The sequence below is a fragment of the Salmo salar genome, chromosome ssa12 (assembly GCF_905237065.1).
Source record: "Salmo salar chromosome ssa12, Ssal_v3.1, whole genome shotgun sequence".
NCBI classification, from domain to species: Eukaryota; Metazoa; Chordata; class Actinopteri; order Salmoniformes; family Salmonidae; genus Salmo; species Salmo salar.
The window spans coordinates 86,517,213-86,539,027 of record NC_059453.1 but is presented as its reverse complement, the minus strand read 5'-3'; the positions used below and the strand labels follow the sequence as shown (position 1 = coordinate 86,539,027).

General features: G+C 42.1%; 2 protein-coding genes across 2 annotated transcripts in view; one reads left to right on the top strand and one right to left on the bottom strand.

The window, feature by feature from the left end:
- LOC106566045 (suppressor of tumorigenicity 7 protein-like) overlaps window positions 1–2,393 on the top strand; it is a 42,388-nt gene extending 39,995 nt beyond the window's left edge. Inside the window, exon 15 of the mRNA XM_014133852.2 lies at window positions 53–2,393. Within this exon, the coding sequence (XP_013989327.1) occupies window positions 53–148 (96 nt within the window). The 3' untranslated portion in view covers window positions 149–2,393. The remainder of the gene's footprint in view (window positions 1–52) is intronic.
- A 6,374-nt stretch (window positions 2,394–8,767) lies between these two features.
- LOC106566047 (protein Wnt-2b-A) lies at window positions 8,768–20,571 on the bottom strand. The gene is made up of 5 exons (XM_014133854.2): window positions 19,842–20,571; window positions 15,126–15,346; window positions 11,579–11,856; window positions 11,010–11,274; window positions 8,768–10,151 (listed from the first exon to the last, which is right to left on the bottom strand). The coding sequence occupies exons 1-5, from the start codon at window positions 20,009–20,011 to the stop codon at window positions 9,916–9,918; spliced, it is 1,170 nt and encodes a 389-aa protein (XP_013989329.1). The 5' UTR covers window positions 20,012–20,571; the 3' UTR covers window positions 8,768–9,915.
- Window positions 20,572–21,815: the final 1,244 nt, after the last annotated feature.

The following is a 21,815-nucleotide window of genomic DNA, read 5'->3' as shown; positions in this document are numbered from 1 at the left end:
AGGCTATTGAAAGCGGTGTATTGAAATAACTTTGTTTTGTTTTGTTCCTCAGTTCTTCAGCACCCTCTTCACACCCCTGGGTTTCTTCGCAGACAAGATGGAGAGCTTCATGCCGTCCAGTTTCTGGCATCAGCTGACTCGAATCTGACCCCATCACACACACGTACACGTACACACCCCTCAGACACCAACACTCCAAAACTACAGACAGAAATGTTTGCTCTCCTGTCTTCAGCGTGCACACACACTTGTTGTTTTGGTACTGATTATGTTGGCCAAGTCTTGTATCAACATCCAGACGCAACTCAGAGATGCAACTGCTAAAGAAGCCAGGTTTTTAAAGTAAACATTTACCAGATATTCACGCAGTTATTCGTTTATTATTATTATAGGAACTTGAAGTTATGTTGAGTTACACAGAACGGTAAATAGAAAGTATTTCAACCTACATTTTACTTCCAAGTCCCACCTCTAAATTACGTCAATCTCTCATACAGTTATGAATTAAGTGCTGAAACAAATGTATTATTAGTTCATGTTTCATTATTGTGAAGGCTAACACTGCAGTTCCTGGAAGTAGTATCCCTCTGTTCTAGTTAGGGTTGCAAAATTCCAGGAACATTTGATAAATTCCCAGATTTGCCTGAGATCCTGGTTGTAGAATTCCAGATTTCCTCCTTATTCCCCTACTGATTCTGGGAATCTTCCAACTGGGATTTTGGGAAAAACATGGAATTTATTGAAAGTTCCTGGAATTTTGCAACCCTAGTTCTAGTGTTGCTATTCATAATATCTGGCCAAATGTATTGTATGTTAGCTGGTGTAGCAGGAGACAATGGATATATATAGAAAAGCATACTAGAAGGCCTGTTTTCCACGATCGCATGTCTGAACAGACACATTCATGTTCACTAGAATAAGGTAGAGCCATGTATTTAGAGAGTTGGGACATTGTGGTTTCTGCTTTATGATGCATTTACATGAGACAACAATACATGGCAGCCATGTTAGCGGCCCATTTACATTACATGGGAAATATGTCTATAATGCTATGTAACAATGTCTAGAATTAGAACAATATAATAAAAAAAAATCTAAATACATGGCTCTGGAATAAGGTATGTGTGTCATGCCAGTTCAGATGGGTTAAAACAAAGCATAGCCTTTATGGTATATAGTCATCCTATGGGGTAGAGTTTAAGTTTGTGAGACCTTCTAAAAACAGATCCTTGATTTACTGCTTCACTCTGTCTGTAGTGTATACAACGCCTGCAGTGTTTTGCCAGTTGTTGCTACAGCATGCCACCTCCGCGCTATATCACTGGCAACCTGCGCCCCCTCAAACGTAGCATAAACATGTAAGTGGGATTATGACCGGTTACGGCATGGGTAGTCATGGCATCACTCACAGCCAATCACATAACTGAACGCTGCGTTTCCAGGTCCTCCTCTATGAGTTGTAGTCAACTCGTATTGCTCAGGTGTAATCAGCCAATCACAACAGGACGCTATGTTTGAATCACTGTGTGATTTCACCGAAGCCTCAACAGCAAATACTCTGAACCATGATCTAAGACTAGTCAATAGCCTACAGTATATATTGTGGCAGGACTCGATATTTGATCATGAATAGCATAAAGGGCCTTTTGTGCCTCACTGGCTCAACAGACAGATTGGATTTAAGCGGCTTGATGAAATTAAAAGCTATTTCTCACAATACTCCCAGATATGTATTGTATTGATGAACCAATGTTTCGGCACACAGTGGGTTCAGAACCCGCTCATTCATTTGTTAATTCCTTCAACTGTATTATGTATTTTAGCATACATAAACCCAATTATGCGTAAAGATGGCAACAAGTGCTGACTGTTTATTGGTTGCTGGTAGTGCATTGCATCCGGGGCCGGACTAATGCATTGTGGGCCTCGGGGCCCCAAAAAATATATATTTTGGGAGGAGAATACAGCTAACTTTCTGCATTTCAACATGTGCGGTTTAATAATGCAATTCTACACATTTTGTCACGTGCCCTTTCGGTAATCCGGCTCTGTTTGCATAATATGATATTTGTGCACTGTGCTTGAACAGCACTTATAATTGGTTTGCTACTTTCATTCAACTTATGTGTCAGAGCCATCAACACTCCTACCTGGCTATACTGTACACTATCTGGGTGTAACTACTGTACACTATTTTAATTCCATACTGTTGGATTATATTTGTGATAGTCCAGAATAACAAGATGAAATGCTGAAGACAGAAGTCCTAATATTTGACCTTACTACCATATGAGTTAGATAGCTCACAATAAATTGGTTCTTGAATGTAAATCTAATGCGTTTGTGTTTGAATTTTTGTTGTACTTTGTGAACAAATAAATTTAAAAAACAGATTGAAGACTGATTTGTATGTTTTGGGAGTGTGGCCTAGGCCCTATGGTTTACCCTAGACCGGGGATGCCCAACCCTCTTCCTGGAGATCTACTGTCATGTAGGTTTTCAGTCCAACCCTAATTTAGTGTATCTGATTCAGCTAGTTAAGGTCTTGTTGAGCAGCAAATAAGTAGAATCAGGTGTGTTAAATTAGGGTTGGACTGAAAACCCACAGGACGGTAGATCTCCAGGAAGAGGGTTGAGCAGCCCTGCCCTAGACAGTGAACATACATGTAAGACTAGCTGAGAGTACCTACATTATATGTCCTTACCATTTTGCTGTATTTGGTGTTTGAATGAAAACCTGCTTTGACGTTATGACCCACATCAATGTTCCCTTTCCCCCACACCGTGAAAGAGAGCCCATCTCCTAACACTAGACTAGGGGTTGTTCAACTGTTATATTTACATTTATACTTGCAGTTTGGTGCTTAGAGGAAGTTGGCCACTTATTGAAGTTGTATCAGGTCCAAGGGTTTGTGACAGTTACTAATGATGATGTTTGTGTTTGAACCAACAAACTGCTGGTGAACGTTCCTCAGACTCTGGGGCCGTGACAACAACAGCAGGGACAAAACACTCTCATCGGTCCCCTATAAAGATACACAAACAGCCACTTTGTCTTTGTCAGTAGAGATACACAGAGACTTATAGAGAGTGGTTACCATGACTCATTGGCTTGGAGCATGGTGCTTGGGTTAGGGTTAGTGCTTGCAACACCAAAGTGGGGGGTTTGAAACAACCCTTATCCCCTCTAGGTATTTGTGTATATCTGAAAGGATTGGGTAAGCATTACTACAAAATCCCACTTCACACTCCATACCCCCAGATGGCAGTAGCTATACTCTCAAAGCTACTGTTCTCTATACTCTCAAAACTCCAAACTAGTTTGGGACTTGCGGAGGCTATGTGGTGGGATAGAGATGGACGTTTGGTGTGCTCCTGCACATGGAGACTGGATGGGCTGATGTGGGACCCAAGTCCCTTTGATGAAGCTCATAATTTATTGTATATACCTGGTATCACCTCATCTAAAAATCAAACAATACAGGAGCTGGCAGGCCCGGATAGTCAACTCTGTTAATCAGAGGTCAGAAGCTGGAGAGGAGAGGGTAAGCTAACTACCGCGGGGAAGACAGACTGAGGCATATAAGATAAACCACTAGCCTGGTCCCAGATCTGTATGTGCTTTAGCAAATTCTTGTCTGTTGCGTATGTAGGCAACACAACAATAGTGAGAGGTGTTGGTTTAATACAGATCTGGGGCCAGGGAGAATAAAACCCTTGTCACACTAGTGAGTCAAACAAAGGTGGCCTCGTTTCACATTCACTAGAGTTGCTGGAACCGTACTGGAAGAGACAAGAAATCTGAGCCAGCACAGTGTGGTTCAGGGTAATCTCTCGTAGACAGACTACATAAACATAAATGGTAACACAGATCTGTCATGATACAACGGCATGCATGAGATAACCAGCAGCATTACTTCCGGTTCTTTGGACCATTCACTATTTCGCAGGTGTTAAAATCTTTTGAATTTCGGAAGGGGAGGGGCTATTTGGCCTATAGACTTGCCCGTAACTTGCAAAGAGACAGGGTGGATCTCCCCCCGTTCCGGTTCCAATCTCTTCTCGGCCCAGAACATAATCGAGCATCTGACTAATTACACAAGACTTTAGTTCTAGGTCAAGCAAGATTTGGCCTGGGTCAGCACATTCGTGTAAAAAGGGTTGGCCTATAACTGAGCAGACGCTATCTTGGTATCCATCTTCTGTTCATCGTCTCTACAGCAACAGACAGTTACACAAAAACTTGGCGAGAGACGCATTCTTGACAGTTGACTCACTAGATAAGGGTTTTCATGTGTTAATCCTCTGCCGCCAGCCCGGTAATCTCACCCGGACAGCGAACGTGTTAATAGACCATGAACCTCGCCTGGGAACTTTGCCATACATGTCCCTGAAGGTCACGTATATAAATCTACCCCAGGGACCTATCACTGGCACTGACCCTAAGCCTGCTGCTATGCTGCGCTTGTGGACTGCGGTCGGCTCAGACAGACAGGTAAGTAGCAAGGACATGGCTCAACCAAACACTGACCCACCACCCAACTCTAAAGCAGCCCCCTAGATCGCTACGCAGTGGGACCAGGTGTGGGATGCGTATTGACTATGGGTTTACGACAATATGCTATGATTCATATCGTGTTGAATTTATGACAGATTTGGCAAGGAGTGCATAGTAAACCACAGAGGCCCCCAGTAACGTTCTGTAGTAAATAAATAGAAATTACAATAATTCATACTGATAAAGATGTTTTTGCATGTAAACTAACTGTACTTATTTATTTTTATTGGGTCACTGAGTGCATTGAGGTCTTCCACCCTCAACTTTCTTTCCCCTGGGACAATTTTAGAATGATCATCCTGTCACTAAATAGATGCCCATTAGATATCACTATGATGGGAGGAGAATGCAGGCAGTGACAAGCTGGTTATTTTAAAAGACTGATGTGAGAAAGGCAGGTGTTTCCTGTTCCATGTTCACTATATGAGATTTGGCAGGACATTTCCACAAGGACACAGCTGCACTGCCCTTTAAAAAGATTTAGAGACCAATAAAGCTTTTTTCGAAAGTGATTAATATGACTAATCATTTTACAATAATGCTCTGTGTAAAGAAAACAGTCTGCTTAATATCCCCTGTTTATACAGTCTATGAAATAGAGAAATAATTCCAACTTCTGGCATTGGTGAGGAGTACTCTGTTGTAATTGGAGGGCCTTCATCACGGATTTGGCGAATGCTGAGTCTGGTGCTGACATTTGGAGGATTTTTTAATCTATCTGAATTTAATGAATTACTCAAGAACAGTGTGGAGTAGCCTACATTCAGTGAATATCAGCTCCTGTATCTCAGTGACATGGGCAGCAGTATGAGGATGGAAGAAATCTGATGTGAATGACAGAAGGATCAACAAGGTTTAATATAGAACACGTGTGGTATTTTGGGGTCTTACCCAAGGTGACAATAACCCTTCAACTAACATTACAATACAACTTGGCCCACCACTCCCAACCGTTCGAGAACATTGCATTAAAATCATATCAGTTACCATTTACATTTGAAAATGTTGATATTTTTAACATAAACTGACACCTCATTCAGCTTAAAAAGTAGTTATGATCATCACATGGATTTTACTGCTTTTGTTCAATCTTGTGTCCTACATGCACTTCTGAATGTTGATTTTAATGTTCAATTCTGGTTCTCAGATCCTCTACATTGTGTAACATCATGGACTAGTTTCAGAAAATACTTAATTTCTCCCAGATCGGTCAGAACAACCTGTAGCCTACAACACAACCCTGAAAGTGAAATGGCTGTAGAGTTGCATACGGATGCAGAATAAAAGTGCCCCAAAGTGAGAATGATAACTTGGGAGATTCAAGTATTTAGACCCCTTTACTTTTTCCACATTTTGTTACGTTACAGCCTTATTCTAAAATTGATGAAATTCTACACACAATACCCCATAATGACAAAGTAAAAACAGGTTGTTAGCATTTTTTGCAAATATATTACAAATAAAAACCTGAAATATCAGTATTTAGACACCTTTACTCAGTACTTTGTTGAAGCACCTTTGGCAGCAATTACAGCCTTGAGTCTTCTTGGGTACGACACTACAAGCTTGGCACATCTGTATTTGGGGAGTTTCTCCCATTCTTCTCTGCAGCTCCTCTCAAGCTTCGACAGGTTGCACAGCTATTTTCAGATCTCTCCAGAGATGTTTGATCGGGTTCAACTCCGTGCTCTGGACATTCAGAAACTTGTCTTGGCTGTGTGCTTAGGGTTGTTGTCCTGTTGGAAGGTGAACCTTTGCCCCAGTCTGAGGTCCTGAAGCAGGTTTTCATCAAGGATCTCTCTGTACTTTACTCCATTCATCTTTCCCTTGATCCTGATTAGTCTCCCAGTCCCTGCTGCTGAAAAACATCCCCACAGCATGATGCTGCCACCACCATGCTTTACCGTAAGGATGGTGTCAGGTTTCCTTCCGACGTGACACTTGGCATTCAGGCCAAATAGTTCAATCTTGGTTTCATCAGACCAGAGATTCTTGTTTCTCATTGTCTGATAGTCCTTTAGGTGACTTTTGGCAAACTCCAAGCGGGCAGTCATGTGTCTTTTACTGAGGAGAGGCTTCCGTCTGTCCACTCTACCATAAAGGCCTGATTGGTACATTTACATTTTAGTCATTTAGCAGACGCTCTTATCCAGAGCGACTTACAGTAGTGAATGCATACATTTCATACATTTTTCATACATTTCATACATTTTTCCCCCCCGTACTGGTCCCCAGTACAACCCTGGCGTTGTAAACACCATGCTCTACCAACTGAGCCACAGAGATGGTTGTCCTTCTGGAAGGTTCGGGTTCATGGTCACCTCCCTGACCATGGCCCTTCTCCCCCGATTGCCCAGTTTGGCTGGGCGGCCAGCCCTAGAAAGAGGCTTGGTGGTTCCAAACTTCTTCCATTTAAGAATGATGGAGGCCACTGTGTTCTTGGGGACCTTCAATAATGCAGACATTTTTTGGTACCATTCCCCAGATCTGTGCCGTGACAAAATCCTGTCTCGGAGTTCTACGGACAATTCCTTCAACCTCAGAGCTTGGTTTTTTTCTCTGACATGCATTGTCAACTGTGGGACCTTATATAGACAGGTGTGAGCCTTTCCCAATCATGTCCAATCAATTTAATTTACCACAGGTGGATGCCAATCAAGTTGTAGAAACATGTCAAGAATGATCAATGGAAACAAGATGCATCTGAGCTCAATTTCAAGTCTCATAGCAAAGGGTCTGAATACTTATGTAAATAAGGTACTTCTGTTTTTTATTTGTAATACATTTTCAAACATTTCTAAAAACCTATTTTCACTTTGTCATTATGGGGTATTGTGTGTAGATTGATAAGAAAAAAAATATATTTCATCCATTTTAGAATAAGGCTGTAACGTAACAAAATGTGGAAAAAGTCAAGGGGTCTGAATACTTTCTGAATACACATTAGAAGCTAGCAGCTTCAGTAATTGGAAACCAGTGATAAATAATAAGAGATGACAGCTCCCATCCATCACACCGTATACATTTAGGAACACGTACAATAATAGATTGATAGCACATACTGTAAGAGTACCTGTCACACTGAAGAGAGAGGAGACATACTATCCATCTCAGTCGACAACGTTTGTTTCACTTAACTCTTATAACAGAAACATTTGTTTAAATGAATTTCTTTGCTCCGTATTTAGCTATAGTAACAGTCAGAATTTTGGACACCTACTCATACCAGGGTTTTTCTTTATTTTTGCTATTTTCTACATTGTAGAATAATAGTGAAGACATCACCACTATGAAATAACAGATATGGAATCATGTAGTAAGCAAAAAAGTGTTAAACAAATCTAAATATATTTTATATTTGAGATTCTTCAAAGTAGCCACCCTTTGCCTTTATGACAGCTTTGCACACTCTTGGCATTCTCTCAACTAGCTTAGTGAGGTAGTCACCTGGAAGGCATTTCAATTAACAGGTGTGCCTTGTTAAATGTTAATTTGTGGAATTTATTTCCTTCTTAATGCATTTGAGCCAATCAGTTGTGTTGTGACAAGGTAGGGATGATATACAGAAGATAGCCATATTTGGTAAAAGACCAAGTCCATATTATGGCAAGAACAGCTCAAATAAGCAAAGAGTCCATTAGTTTAAGACATGAAGGTCAGTCAATCCGTGCAGTCGCAAAGACCATCAAGCGCTATGATGAAACTGGCTCTCATGAGGACCACCACAGGAGAGGAAAACCCAGAGTTACCTCTGCTGCAGATGATAAATTCATTAGAGTTACCAGCTTCAGAAATTGCAGCCCAAATAAATGCTTCACAGAGTTCAAGTAACAGACACATGTGAACATCAACAGTTCAGAGGAGACTGTGGGAATCAGGCCTTCATAGTCAAATTGCTGAAAAGAAACCACTACTAAAGGTCACCAATGATAAGAAGAGACTTGCTTGGGCCAAGAAACACGAGCAATGGACATTAGACCTGTGGAAATCTGTCCTTTGGTCTGATGAGTCCAAATTTTAGATTTTTGGTTTCATTCGCCGTGTCTTTGTGAGACGCAGAGTAGGTGAACGGATTATCTCTGCATGTGTGGTTCCCACCATGAAGCATGGAGAAGGATGTGTGATGGTGTGGGGGCGCTTTACTGGTGACGCTGTCTGTGATTTATTTAGAATTCAAGGCACACTTAACCAGCACGGCTACCACAGCATTCTGCAGCGATACGCCATCCCATCTGGTTAGTGCTTAGTGGGACTATCATTTGTTTTTCAACAGGACAGTGACCCAACACACCTACAGGCTGTGTAAGGGCTATTTGACCATTAGGTAGAGAGTGATGGAGTGCTGCATCAGATTACCTGGCCTCCGCAATCACCCGACCTCTACCCAATTGACCCAATTGGTTTGGGATGAGTTGAACCTCAGAGTGAAGGAAAAGCAGCCAACAAGTGCTCAGCATATGTGGGAACTGCTTCAAGACTGTTGGAAAAGCATTCCAGGTGAAGCTGGTTGAGAGAATGGCAAGAGTATGCAAAGCTGTCATCAAGGCAAAGGGTGGCAACTCAAATATAAAATGTATTTAGATTTGTTTAAAACCTTTTTGGTTACTACATGATTCCATATGTGTTATTTCATAGTTTTGATGTCTTCACTATTATTCTACAATGTAGAAAATAGTAAAAATAAAGAAACACCCTTGAATGAGTAGGTGTGTCCAAACTTTTGACTGGTACTTTACATTAGTGTCTATAGAGCAGCTCTCTGGCCCGCGGTAAACGTTGATCGTTAGACTTTCTGCACTTTTACTCCTAACAACTGAATACAAGTCAGTCTTTCCATTATATCAAGCAGAGTACAATTTCAGTTCTTCATCTCTTTCTATTGTAAGGCCAATGAAACACTGAACATAGTGATCACAGATTTAGAAAGAGAACATAGACTTAAACAAAGCAAAAAAACAACAACACATACACCAGCCAACAATCCTAACTCAATCTCTGGTGTGCTCACAGTACAATGTCCTGTTCTGCATTTCCACAACAGATACTGTGTGAATGAATGTCTGTAGAAAAATAGTGTCCTCAGCAGCACACGATCAACACAAACAAACAAAAACATAAATAGGAACTATCCCCTTTCCCAGCCCAACCATTCTCTTAGACAGCCTTCCCACAGAAAAGTCCCATACAGTACTGCACCATCCAAACCAAGTTGGGATACGGCGCCTTGGGAAAGGTTCTTTAGGATGTCACTTTAGAAGGGGTTGTCAGAGGTAATGGAGGTCCGAAGGAGTCAGGGGTAGGAAATACATATCCCACAATGCAGCTGGCCACTGCTACGTCCTTTGAAAGAATGGGCCTCAGCGTCTGGTTTGGTCCAGCCAATCGGGTCGCCTGTGGGGCTTACAGGTGTGAACGTCCACAGTGTTCTCACAGTCCTTACACTCCACGGCGCAACACCACTTGAACTTGCACTCGCACTTGGTGACTCGCTTGGCGCGCATTGTGTCGTAGCCCCGTCCGCAACACATGACCTCGCAGCTGTCTGTGCCTCTAGAAGACTTGTTGCAGACTCTCCCTGCCGTTCCCAGGGAGCCTTTGGAGAGAGCACAAGACAGACGCCATGGTTAAAGACAAGCCGGCCCGTGAGTGAAGGGGTGTGAGAATGGGTGTGAGTGGAGGTATTCCCCTTGAGCATTTGGGAGTGGAGCTTAATAGTGACCACAGAAGGATTTGAAAAATGACCCTGTTGTATCCTTAGGGTGTAAATTCCTATACAATAGAGATTAGCGGAGAAGAGAGCTATAAGCCCTTTAAAATCAGCCCTGCTGCACCTTGAAGTAGTCTAGGGGCATAGTGTAGCTTCTCTTCTTAATTAACATCAGTTCACTATGTGTCAACCTATAACTATAGGTCTAACAGAGATGAGGATGATACCAGGAACACACAATACATCCAAAGTATCATAACCAGAGCATGTTAGCTGTTCTAGAGCTCTTTGAACTCTCTGCTGAAGGGATAGGACATGAGGGGAGTGAGAAACAGAGATTACCAAGGCAGAGAAAACACAGTTGGAATTAGAGAGAACTTAAAGGTCAAATAATTGAACTCTAAGCTATGCAGGTATGCAGGCCTTTGGCAGATGAGTCTGGTATTCTCATAGACGTATTTGAGGAGTAGGCCGCTGTATTATCTACCTTCTGGGTAACACTCTTGACTCAGAGCAACTAGGTTTCTGATGGCAAAATATACATTTGGTGATAAGTACTTGAATAACATCCATCAAACTATGTATGACTAAATGTGATATTATTCTGAATCATATACTAACATTTTTGCATAAAGAGATTTCCTCTTAGCCATTGCTAAAACATCTGTGTTTTTCTGTCAGGTCATGTGTTGAAGAAAAACTCCTGGCCCTACCTAACACCTTTAACTGCTTGAGTTGACCCACCTGCTGCTCTGTCCATGATGCAGTAGTCTGGGGAGTTTTCTACATACACCAGCTCATTCTTGGTGGTTCCCTTGAAGTCCTTGTCAGCCACCATGAACCCGGTGCCATCCTGGTTCATGGTCACCTCGATGGCCGTGTTGTACTTCTTCCGGAGGTAGTCCCCGGTCCTCCGGAAGTCCGACATGGCCAGCCAGCAGGTTCTAAGGGCACAGGAGCCGCTGACGCCATGACACTTGCACTCCAGTTTCATAAAGCGCTTCACTGCCTGAAATTGAAATGGTTGGATAATGTCATTGGAGGTTAAGACACAGGCTCACTTGTGACCAACCCAGTACACTCACTATTCACATCTGGAGCATTTACAGAACGTCTGTTCATCAGTGGCTTGAACTTTACCAGCAATGTCTGTTCCATTGTAGTAACCATATTGTTACACAGTTGTTATAGCATGCTCTGTTAGTTGAAAGGGACTGCCTGTCAGCCAGTTAGCTGTGTGTATCAAGTCCAGATGCATCACAGTGCACATTTCAAAAAGTATAATGCCCCTTAACCCCTGCGCCATTGCTCACCATTCGTCCACAGCGGTTGTTGTGTAGATTCATCAGTGCCCGAGCGTCCTTCACCATCTTTTCTCTGGCATCAACAAAGGTCTTGGTGAACTTGATGCCATAGTTGATGTTGTCGCTGCAGCCGCCCCAGTCAAATTCGCCCCTGTCGTCACTAGCCTGGCCCCGCTTTTGGGCGTCGCAGCTGCAGATCTTGAGGTCCCCCTGGCTGCAGGCCCTGGTAATTGCATACACCACGCCTGCCGAGGAGATGGCGTACACAAACGCTGCCTCCCGGCTACCTGGGGTGATATGATGGAGGAGACTATGTGTTAGAAGATGTCATCGTTATATAGCCTCTGTTAAGGTCAAGGAAGGGATGGCAGATGTGTTCCCATAGCTGTGGGAAGTAGGGGTGCAGCACCCCCAGAATTTTTAACAAATAATAATAACTTTATTAAAAAAGTTTAAATGAATTGAAAAATATACTTTTTCACAAAAGTAGTGCACTGGGCCTTTACTAGTCCTGTATTAGTGGACCAATATAGACCTCTGTTGCGTGGGCAAAACATTTTTTTCGGCATCTCAGCTTTGGCAAAAAAGGTAGTTGTATAATTAAGAACAGTATCTTGCAGGATTCAGTAGTTGGAATTGTCTCCACTCCCTGATTCATGAATGTCATTTATTATGGAATTGATTGAATGGATTGAGAATACACACACCTCATTTCTCAGTTCTATAATCAGTCACCAAGTTGAAGACTAGGAAAAACCGTAGACAGTCCACATGGAACAGAGCTGGCCGTCCCTGGTTAAGGCCAATTCACAATAGAAATAGATGGTCTGAATTGGTGGAAGTGAGGCTGGAGCTGTTTTCTCTTTGTTGTTTTTTTGGTCAAAACAAAGTCAGTCTTAAACAGGCAAAACAAAGTCAGTCTTAAACAGGCAAAACAAAGTCAGTCTTAAACAGGCAAAACAAAGTCAGTCTTAAACAGGCAAAACGTAGTCAGTCTTAAACACTATACTAGCAGAGTTTGCTTTGTTGTAGTAATCATGTCGTTAACCTGTAGTTACATCAGTCTAGAGCCAACTTCATGCTTTGAACACTAACATATGCCCAACTGAAAGCTTTCGACTTGCATAGGCCAGATGACATTGCACAGAAACAAACATGCCTATATTTGATTAAAATCTGTTTGTGTGCACTATATCCCATGAAATCTGAATTTAAACAGTGTCTACGGTCCTTGGAACTTGGGCATGTTTGTCTCTGTACAATGTTCCTGTACAATCCGTCCATGTACAGCAGGCCTATGGTGGATAGCTAGAACAAAGAAACATGGCTTCCAGCAGCCCATTTAAGGTGCCTCTCGTTTTCACCCTTTCATTTGCACAGATGGCAGCTTTCTCAGTCACTAGGTATCTTTTCATCTGAGAGGAGAGCAGATTCAGGGTTATTTGGTCTGCTTTTCCCACCCACCTCTAGTTGTCATTCCTCCTCACGCAATGAACCAGGACACAGGCGATATGTCAGGGAGCACGGCTTTGTCTGCCTGCCAGAAACATCTACCCAAATATTTACATCTCCTATTACTGTTTAGACATCACCATGTGGATCTCTCTATCTGCTACCTGTCTTCAGAGAATACCAACTTTCTCCAACTCTCCTCATTCCTGGACAAGGTGAAACTATTACTGAACATAAATATAAACACAACATAATCCCATTTTTCATGAGCTGAAATAAAAGATTCCAGAAATGTTCGATACACACAAAAAGCATATTTCTCTTAAATGTTGTGCACAAATTTGTTTACATCCCTGTTAGTGAGCATTACTCCTTTGCCAAGATAATCCATCCACCTGACAGGTGTGGCATATCGAGAAGCTGATTAAACAGCATGATCATTACACAGGTGCACCTTGTATAGGGGACAATAAAAGGCCACTCTAAAATGTTTGTCACACAACACAATGCCACAGATGTCTCAAGATTTGAGGGAGCGTGCAATTGGCATGCTGACTACAGGAATGTCCAACAGAGCTGATGCCAGAGAATTGAATGTTCATTTCTCTACCATAAGCCGCCTCCATCTTTTTAGAGAATTTGGCAGTATATCCAACTGGCCTCACAACCACAGATCAAGTGTAACCACGCCAGCCCAGGACCTCCACATCTGGCTTCTTCACCTGCGGGATCGTCTGAGACCAGCCACTTGGACAGCTGATGAAACTGAGGAGTATTAAATACTCCTTAGTTTCATCAGGTGTCCAGTCAGTTAATTGAAATAAATAAATTAGGCCCTAATCTATGGATTTCACATGACTGGGCAGAGGCGCAGCCATGGGTGGGCCTGGGGGGCATAGGCCCACCCACTTGGGAGCCAGGTCCACCCACTGGGGAGCCAGGCCTAGCCAATCATAACGAGTTGTCCCCACAAAAGGGCTTTATTGCAGACAGAACCCTTGCACGATTATCTATTTCTTCTAAAAGAAGTTGAAATTGAAAAAACGTTTGATATTCAAATTTTTTCTATTTGTTTGATTTACGCTGGACCAAGAAAAAATGACCTAAACTGAATTTGCGATTTTTCACTTCATAGTAAAAAATTGTGAAATTATTCAAAATTGAAATTCATTGGGTTGGAGGCAAGTTATCTCGTTTACTGTGTAATTTATCTCACCTGTGGTAAGTTGCAGGTGCTTACAGGGTAAAAATAGCCATTCCATTGAAAAGAGAAAACAGAATATTCTACTACATTGCACTCAATTGTAAAGTGCAAGGGGTGCCAATATATTTGACCGCATCTGTACATAGAGATGATAAACTGTTGTATGAAGTGTTGAACTGAGATATGTATATAACATGCATATACCCTTAAAGGGAAATTTCACACCATCAACATATGTGAAAATATAATGTTTTTATGTTTGGTAGAAAACAAGATAGAGGAAGATCTGTGTTTGCAATGACATCAATCAATTAGTAGACAATAACAGGACAATTAGTAGACAATTAGTAGACAACTAGTAGGCAATTAGTAGACAATTAGTAGGCAACGACTCCTCATAATTGGTAAAAATCACACGATGCACACCGATGATGTCATTGGAAAAACACATATTCCTCTATCTTTTTTACTACAAAACATAGAAACATGCCATTTTCACGTATGTTGATGTTAGAGTGGTGCTGGAGATGATGAACATGAAGTTGAACATTGTTGGACATTTCCCTTTAAGGCTGGGATGTCTGTAAGTCTAAAAGGAAACTGAGCGGTCCCGTTATAGTTCTGTAATAGTCTACATCAATCCATCACTTTTATGTACTGTATCAAATTCATGTAGTGAATGTTACATCCAAGATTCAAGTGGTTGAATACTAAACCTCTTAACACACACACGCACGCATGCACGCACGCACGCACGCACGCACGCACGCACGCACGCACACACACACACACACACACACACACACACACACACACACACACACACACACACACACACACACACACACACACATGGAAACACACACACGCAGACGCAAACGAGGACACACACAGACTTACTGCGCAGCATGACCCTGCCAAAGACAGTGTGGTCTCGGTCTAGCGTGCTGCAGTTCCAGCGATGGTGGCGGAACTGGTGCTGGCACTCGCGGATCCACTCCTTGGCACCCTCCCCAATAGACTGCATGAGGTCCGGGTGACGCTGGCACAGCTGGCGCTGCTTGTTCACCAGGCCTGGAATGTTGTCACAGATCACCCGTGCACCCAGGGCTCCAATGTACCTGCAGATCAGATAGACAGGTGCACTGTCAGTGGGAGGCCTGGGAAACTTCCAAGGACGATTATTATGCAAAAACAAATGTTTTTATCTAGTTTTCTTTCTGAAGGACAAGATACTGTATATTGTGAAGTCAGGTTCAGTCAGATGCGTGACAAGCTATATTCTTCAAGAATCAATGGGTATTCATCGTCAGTTTAATTGACTATTGAACAGCAGGAATTCTTACAAAGTGTGTATTTAACCATTCTGTCCCGCTTCATTGTAATCCAACGCTGTGAAACATGCCATAAAAGTGTTATGAAACGTGAGATCTTCAGAAGCACTTTCACAGACAGGTAAGAGTCCACACAGTTAACTAAGAGTGACCCCTGACCACTGAGACTGGAATAGGAACACAGAGTGCAGTGAAGCAGCCATACAGTGTGACATGGTCTCGTATAAGACTCCAGTCTCCTATAAGACTCCAGTCTCCTATAAGACTCCAGTCTCCTATCAGACTCCAGTCTCCTATAAGACTCCAGTCTCCTATCAGACTCCAGTCTCCTATCAGACTCCAGTCTCCTATCAGACTCCAGTCTCCTATCAGACTCCAGTCTCCTATAAGACTCCCGTCTCCTATCAGACTCCAGTCTCCTATAAGACTCCAGTCTCCTATAAGACTCCAGTATCCTATAAGACTCCAGTCTCCTATAAGACTCCAGTCTCCTATAAGACTCCAGTCTCCTATAAGACTCCAGTCTCCTATAAGACTCCAGTCGCCTATCAGACTCCAGTCTCCTATCAGACTCCAGTCTCCTATAAGACTCCAGTCTCCTATAAGACTCCAGTCTCCTATAAGACTCCCGTCTCCTATCAGACTCCAGTCTCCTATCAGACTCCAGTCTCCTATAAGACTCCAGTCTCCTATCAGACTCCAGTCTCCTATCAGACTCCAGTCTTCTATCAGACTCCAGTCTCCTATAAGACTCCAGTCTCCTATAAGACTACAGTCTCCTATCAGAATCCAGTCTCCTATCAGACTCCAGTCTCCTATCAGACTCCAGTCTCCTATAAGACTCCAGTCTCCTATAAGACTCCAGTCTCCTATCAGACTCCAGTCTCCTATAAGACTCCAGTCTCCTATCAGACTCCAGTCTCCTATAAGACTCCAGTCTCCTATCAGACTCCAGTCTCCTATCAGACTCCAGTCTCCTATCAGACTCCAGTCTCCTATCAGACTCCAGTCTCCTATCAGACTCCAGTCTCCTATCAGACTCCAGTCTCCTATAAGACTCCAGTCTCCTATCAGACTCCAGTCTCCTATAAGACTCCAGTCTCCTATAAGACTCCAGTCTCCTATAAGTCTCCAGTCTCCTATCAGACTCCAGTCTCCTATAAGACTCCAGTCTCCTATAAGACTCCAGTTTCCTATAAGACTCCAGTCTCCTAGAAGTCTCCAGTCTCCTATAAGACTCCAGTCTCCTTTAAGTCACCAGTCTCCTATAAGTCACCAGTCTCCTACAAGACTCCAGTCTCATATAAGTCTCCTACAAGACTCCAGTCTCCTATCAGACTCCAGTCTCCAATAAATCTCCTATAAGACTCCAGTCTCCTATAATTCTCCAGTCTTTTATACGTCTCCAGTCTCCTTTCCTATAAGTCTCCAGTCTCCTATAAGACTCCAGTCTCCTATTAGTCTCCAGTCTCCTTTCCTATAAGTCTCCAGTCTCCTATAAGACTCCAGTCTCCTATAAATCTCCAGTCTCCTATAAGTTTCCAGTCTCCTATCAGACTCGTCTCCTATAAATCTCCAGTCTCCTATAAGTTTCCAGTCTCCTATAAGACTCCAGTCTCCTATAAATCTCCAGTCTCCTATAAGTTTCCAGTCTCCTATAAGACTCCAGTCTCCTATAAATCTCCAGTCTCCTATAAGTTTCCAGTCTCCTATAAGACTCCAGTCTCCTAGAAGTCTCCAGTCTCCTATAAGACTCCAGTCTCCTAGAAGTCTCCAGTCTCCTATCAGACTCCAGTCTCCTATAAGACTCTAGTCTCCTATAAGACTCCAGTCTCCTATAAGTCTCCAGTCTCCTATAAGTCTCCTATAAGACTCCAGTCTCCTATAAGACTCCAGTCTCCTATAAGACTCCAGCCTCCTATCAGACTCGTCTCCTATAAGACTCCAGTCTCCTATAAGACTCCAGTCTCCTATCAGACTCCAGTCTCCTATCAGACTCCAGTCTCCTATAAGACTCCAGTCTCCTATCAGACTCCAGTCTCCTATCAGACTCCAGTCTCCTATAAGTCTCCAGTCTCCTATCAGACTCCAGTCTCCTATCAGACTCCAGTCTCCTATCAGACTCCAGTCTCCTATAAGTCTCCAGTCTCCTATAAGACTCCAGTCTCCTATAAGACTCCAGTCTCCTATCAGACTCCAGTCTCCTATAAGACTCCAGTCTCCTATACGTCTCCTATAAGACTCCAGTCTCCTTTAAGACTCCAGTCTCCTATAAGACTCTAGTCTCCTATAAGACTCCAGTCTCCTATAAGACTCCAGTCTCCTATAAGTCTCCTATAAGACTCCAGTCTCCTATAAGACTCCAGACTCCTATAAGACTCCAGTCTCCTATAAGTCTCCAGTCTCCTATAAGTCTCCTATAAGACTCCAGTCTCCTATAAGACTCCAGTCTCCTATAAGTCTCCTATAAGACTCCAGTGTCCTATAAGACTCCAGTCTCCTATAAGACTCCAGTCTCCTATAAGACTCCAGTCTCCTATCAGACTCCAGTCTCCTATCAGACTCCAGTCTCCTAGAAGTCTCCAGTCTCCTATAAGACTCCAGTCTCCTATAAGTCTCCTATAAGACTCCAGTCTCCTATAAGACTCCATTCTCCTATCAGACTCCAGTCTCCTATCAGACTCCTATCAGGTCCACGATGACCGATCATCATTACTGCCAGGCTTAATCACAGCTACATTATGTGTCGTGCCACTGAGACAGCAACAGAAAAGGGTTTCCATTCCAGTTATGGCTGTCCCTGTCCCTTCCCCCCAACAATCTGCCTTCATTCCCTGCTGCCAGAGCCTGAGCAGGAAAGCAGAGCAGAGACACAGTGTTTATTCTCTCCATAGAGAGAGTAGAGAGCTGAGCCAAAAGACCCTACGCCTAATACGTAGTTTGGAGGGAGGACAATCAGTCCAGAACACCAGAGAACACGTTGCTGCTTATCTGAATGATCATGATCATGATGAGAAAAAAAACTGGACTATATAAATCATATTTAGACCCTTGGTCTGGAGAGAGCTACCATGTCTCCCGCTCTGCCTCAAGTCACTGTTTTAATTACACCCACTGCCTTATTTTTATTCAGTCATGCAATTCCTCAGTGTTGTTTACATAAAATGAATTTTTGAGTTGAGCCCACTTGAATTATTTAATCCACTTTAACTAGTTCAACTATAAAAACAGAATAGAAAATTAAGATTTTGCCCCTAGCCGAAAGCTGATTTATCATGTTTTGCGCAGTAAGATTGGAGTGTTGGAGGTAGGCACTTCCTTTATACACCCTGGGATCTTACCCTCAAGAGAAATCATCAAGGAACACTTTTTCATGCACCGCTGCCTGCATCTGCCATTTCCAATATGCAAGATTGATAGTGGGAAGTCCCTCAGTCCATGTATCTTCATGAACACAGTGTGCGGTTCTTTGTATTGATGTTTTAAAACCCCAATCCACACACATCCATCCCCCTGTGGTTGTTTGAATTGGAGTTGGCTGCGATCTCTTTACAGTTTCCAGCAGGGTATAAGTCTAATTCTAAGGTGTGATGGAGGTATAGACTTCAAAGAGTGTATTGAGTTAAACTATTTGAAAATTGAATGTGTTTCAATTGCCACATAATAGTGATAGTGCCTATCATTTAGTGTTTGTTATTGTTCCCATCTCCTGCATCCCGAGAATAATTCAAATCTCTCAAGACATAATTGGCAATCTCAGGCTTGGGATAAACATAGACATGAACTCAGGTTTCAGTGAAAAGCAAATGTAGCCTACTCAGAATATACTCTTACAAAATGTATTATTATTATTACAGCATTTTTGAATGTAGGCCTAAACCATTTCCCTAAATCCTTAATTGAAATCCAAACATTCTTTACATTTGATCTTGACTTTGTTCAAGACGTTTCGCATATTTAATGATGAGTTTATAATGATGTCTTTATTTCTTACATTCATATTTACCCATTATATATGCATTAGGCAATGTGATTTCTCCGCAATTATATTTTCGACTCCTAAATAGCCAACATAAATAGGGCTAGCTTTTGCAAGGTCTTGGAATATTCTAGAATTAGCTCATTTAGAAGACAACTGGTCATCCAAAACCACTGGAAACTCAGATCTAATCTTGGATATCAATGACAGAGCTCTCCTAGACATAAATTAAAGATGTAATCTTGGATAGAAACGATATGATTATTTCAGCAGGATCAAGCGCACATGAAAGAAAGCACTCACCACCAGGAAGAATCCACTCTAGGCGTGAAGATGAGAAGCAGCAGAATAAAGGTAAAGTATAGCCTTGAGGTTGAGTTGGAGGAGTGTCGGGATATTGTCCCATTTCGAGACCCAGTCCTGGTCCTGGAATATCCTCGGGGTTTGAAGAAACAAAACATTTCTATTTTCATGAACAGATGGCATACAATATAAAATGAAGAATACAAGTCCTGGGCGATGGTTTGCTGTTCATAATTGGGGGAAACCTGCCTATCTATAGAAGTTGAACAATTCTATCCATCCTGTTTCAAAAGGCTAATTTGATATCTTGTCAGTTCATTATTGCCATTGTTTGTCTCTGATTTATTCGAGACGAGGCAGTGCTCATCAAAAATCAATCTGGTAAAAGTAAATCAAATGAAGATAAATCTTCTGAGAAACTGTCACAAATGTCCAGCCAGATGTTCGGGTGGCCAACGATAACACTTTTCCTCGTTGTTGCGTATTGTTTTTGTAGCCAAGGCTATTTGTTTGACATTCGACGTGAATAACAGGTGAAACTGAAGAAGTTGCAAACCCAAACACAGGTATCACAGACTGTGAAAAAAGATGGCACTGAAACCACTGCTTGTCCCTGGTAGGTAAAGTCAGTCACTCATCTGTCCGAGGATGAGACAGATAGCTACGCCGCGGTCTTCTTCTCAGTCGGGACTGAAGATGCGCCGCAGGACAAAACACTGCACCAGCACGTCAGCTGTCCATGCCCCCCTTTTGTTAGACAATTACAAACACCGGTATGTGCACGGTGAGGTCAGGGACGTTATATTTAGATATCGACAAGTAAAAGTTATCTACTTTACATAGCCGTTTAAATATTGGTGATCCCCATATTGGAAATAATTTAACAAATCAAATCAAATTTTATTGGTCACATACACATGGTTAGCAGATGTTAATGCGAGTGCAGCGAAATGCTTGCACTTCTAGTTCCAACAGTGCAGTAATATCTAACAAGTAATCTAAACAATTCCCAACAACTACCTAATACACACAAATGTAAAGGGGTGACCCCTCATTGACTGATGATAACGCGTCTCGATATGCCCTATGAAGGAAATTAACCAAGTACTTTTTCACCAAAATGACTTTTCATTAACTTAACTAAGTCATATGGAAATGATTGAATTAAGGAATTTAATAACTCTTTTTTTATGTGCTCAGGCAAGAATTGACCATGCATAAAATAAGCGCTCCCTTTTCTTTGCGCGTTCCATAACCAATTAAACAATGCCTATGTTTTGGCTCCAACCAAATTAAAACTATAGAAATTAGTTCAGTAATTTATGGATGGATGAAAGTGGTGAAATTCTAATTTCATGTTGTTTGGTGTTGGTGTCCTTTTCATCCCATTGCCTTTCATTTCCTTTGCCACTATTTTCCTCATGAAACACAGCCTAATAGATCAAATACATTTCTATATGTGTTATACAAATACATAGCAATCTAAGAAACAACTCAAAACTGTAACATATTTCACTGCTTACATATGCATTATGGTGTTGTGTTAAGCCCATAAAAAACCATTACTATGAGGACCACATGGTGCGATGGCTGGGACCACACAATCTGTAGTTTATTTTAGGAGATGACATTGCACACTGCTTAGGCCTATGAAATGTATCTGAAATTACCAATTAAACAGAAATGACTGAATAAACAGACCATTATTGACAGTGTATTGTAAGGCAGTTAGTGTACATGCAAGAGCTTAAACAAGGCAAAAAGGGTGGCTGTGAGCTTTACAATGAGGTGAATATTAACCATAAATCTCATCAGTAACTACTCTCATCTCTTGATTTTGTTGAGATGACATCAACTTGCCTCATCTAGATATTTTACATTTGGCACATAGCATTGTAAACTATGATGTGGGAGTAAAACAGGTATGTGTCTGGACTTTCATTGTGTCAGTACACCAAGCGCTGGAGAAAGTTT

Bases quoted from the DNA above. Each gene is read 5' to 3' on its own strand.
- LOC106566047 (XM_014133854.2), bottom strand. From the start codon at position 20,011: ATGAAAATAGAAATGTTTTGTTTCTTCAAACCCCGAGGATATTCCAGG. The intron at 11,857-15,125 runs GTAAGTCTGTGT...ATATCACCCCAG, and splicing joins TGGCAGGGTCATGCTGCGCA to GTAGCCGGGAGGCAGCGTTT. The intron at 10,152-11,009 runs GTGGGTCAACTC...CTCTCTCCAAAG, and splicing joins CATCATGGACAGAGCAGCAG to GCTCCCTGGGAACGGCAGGG.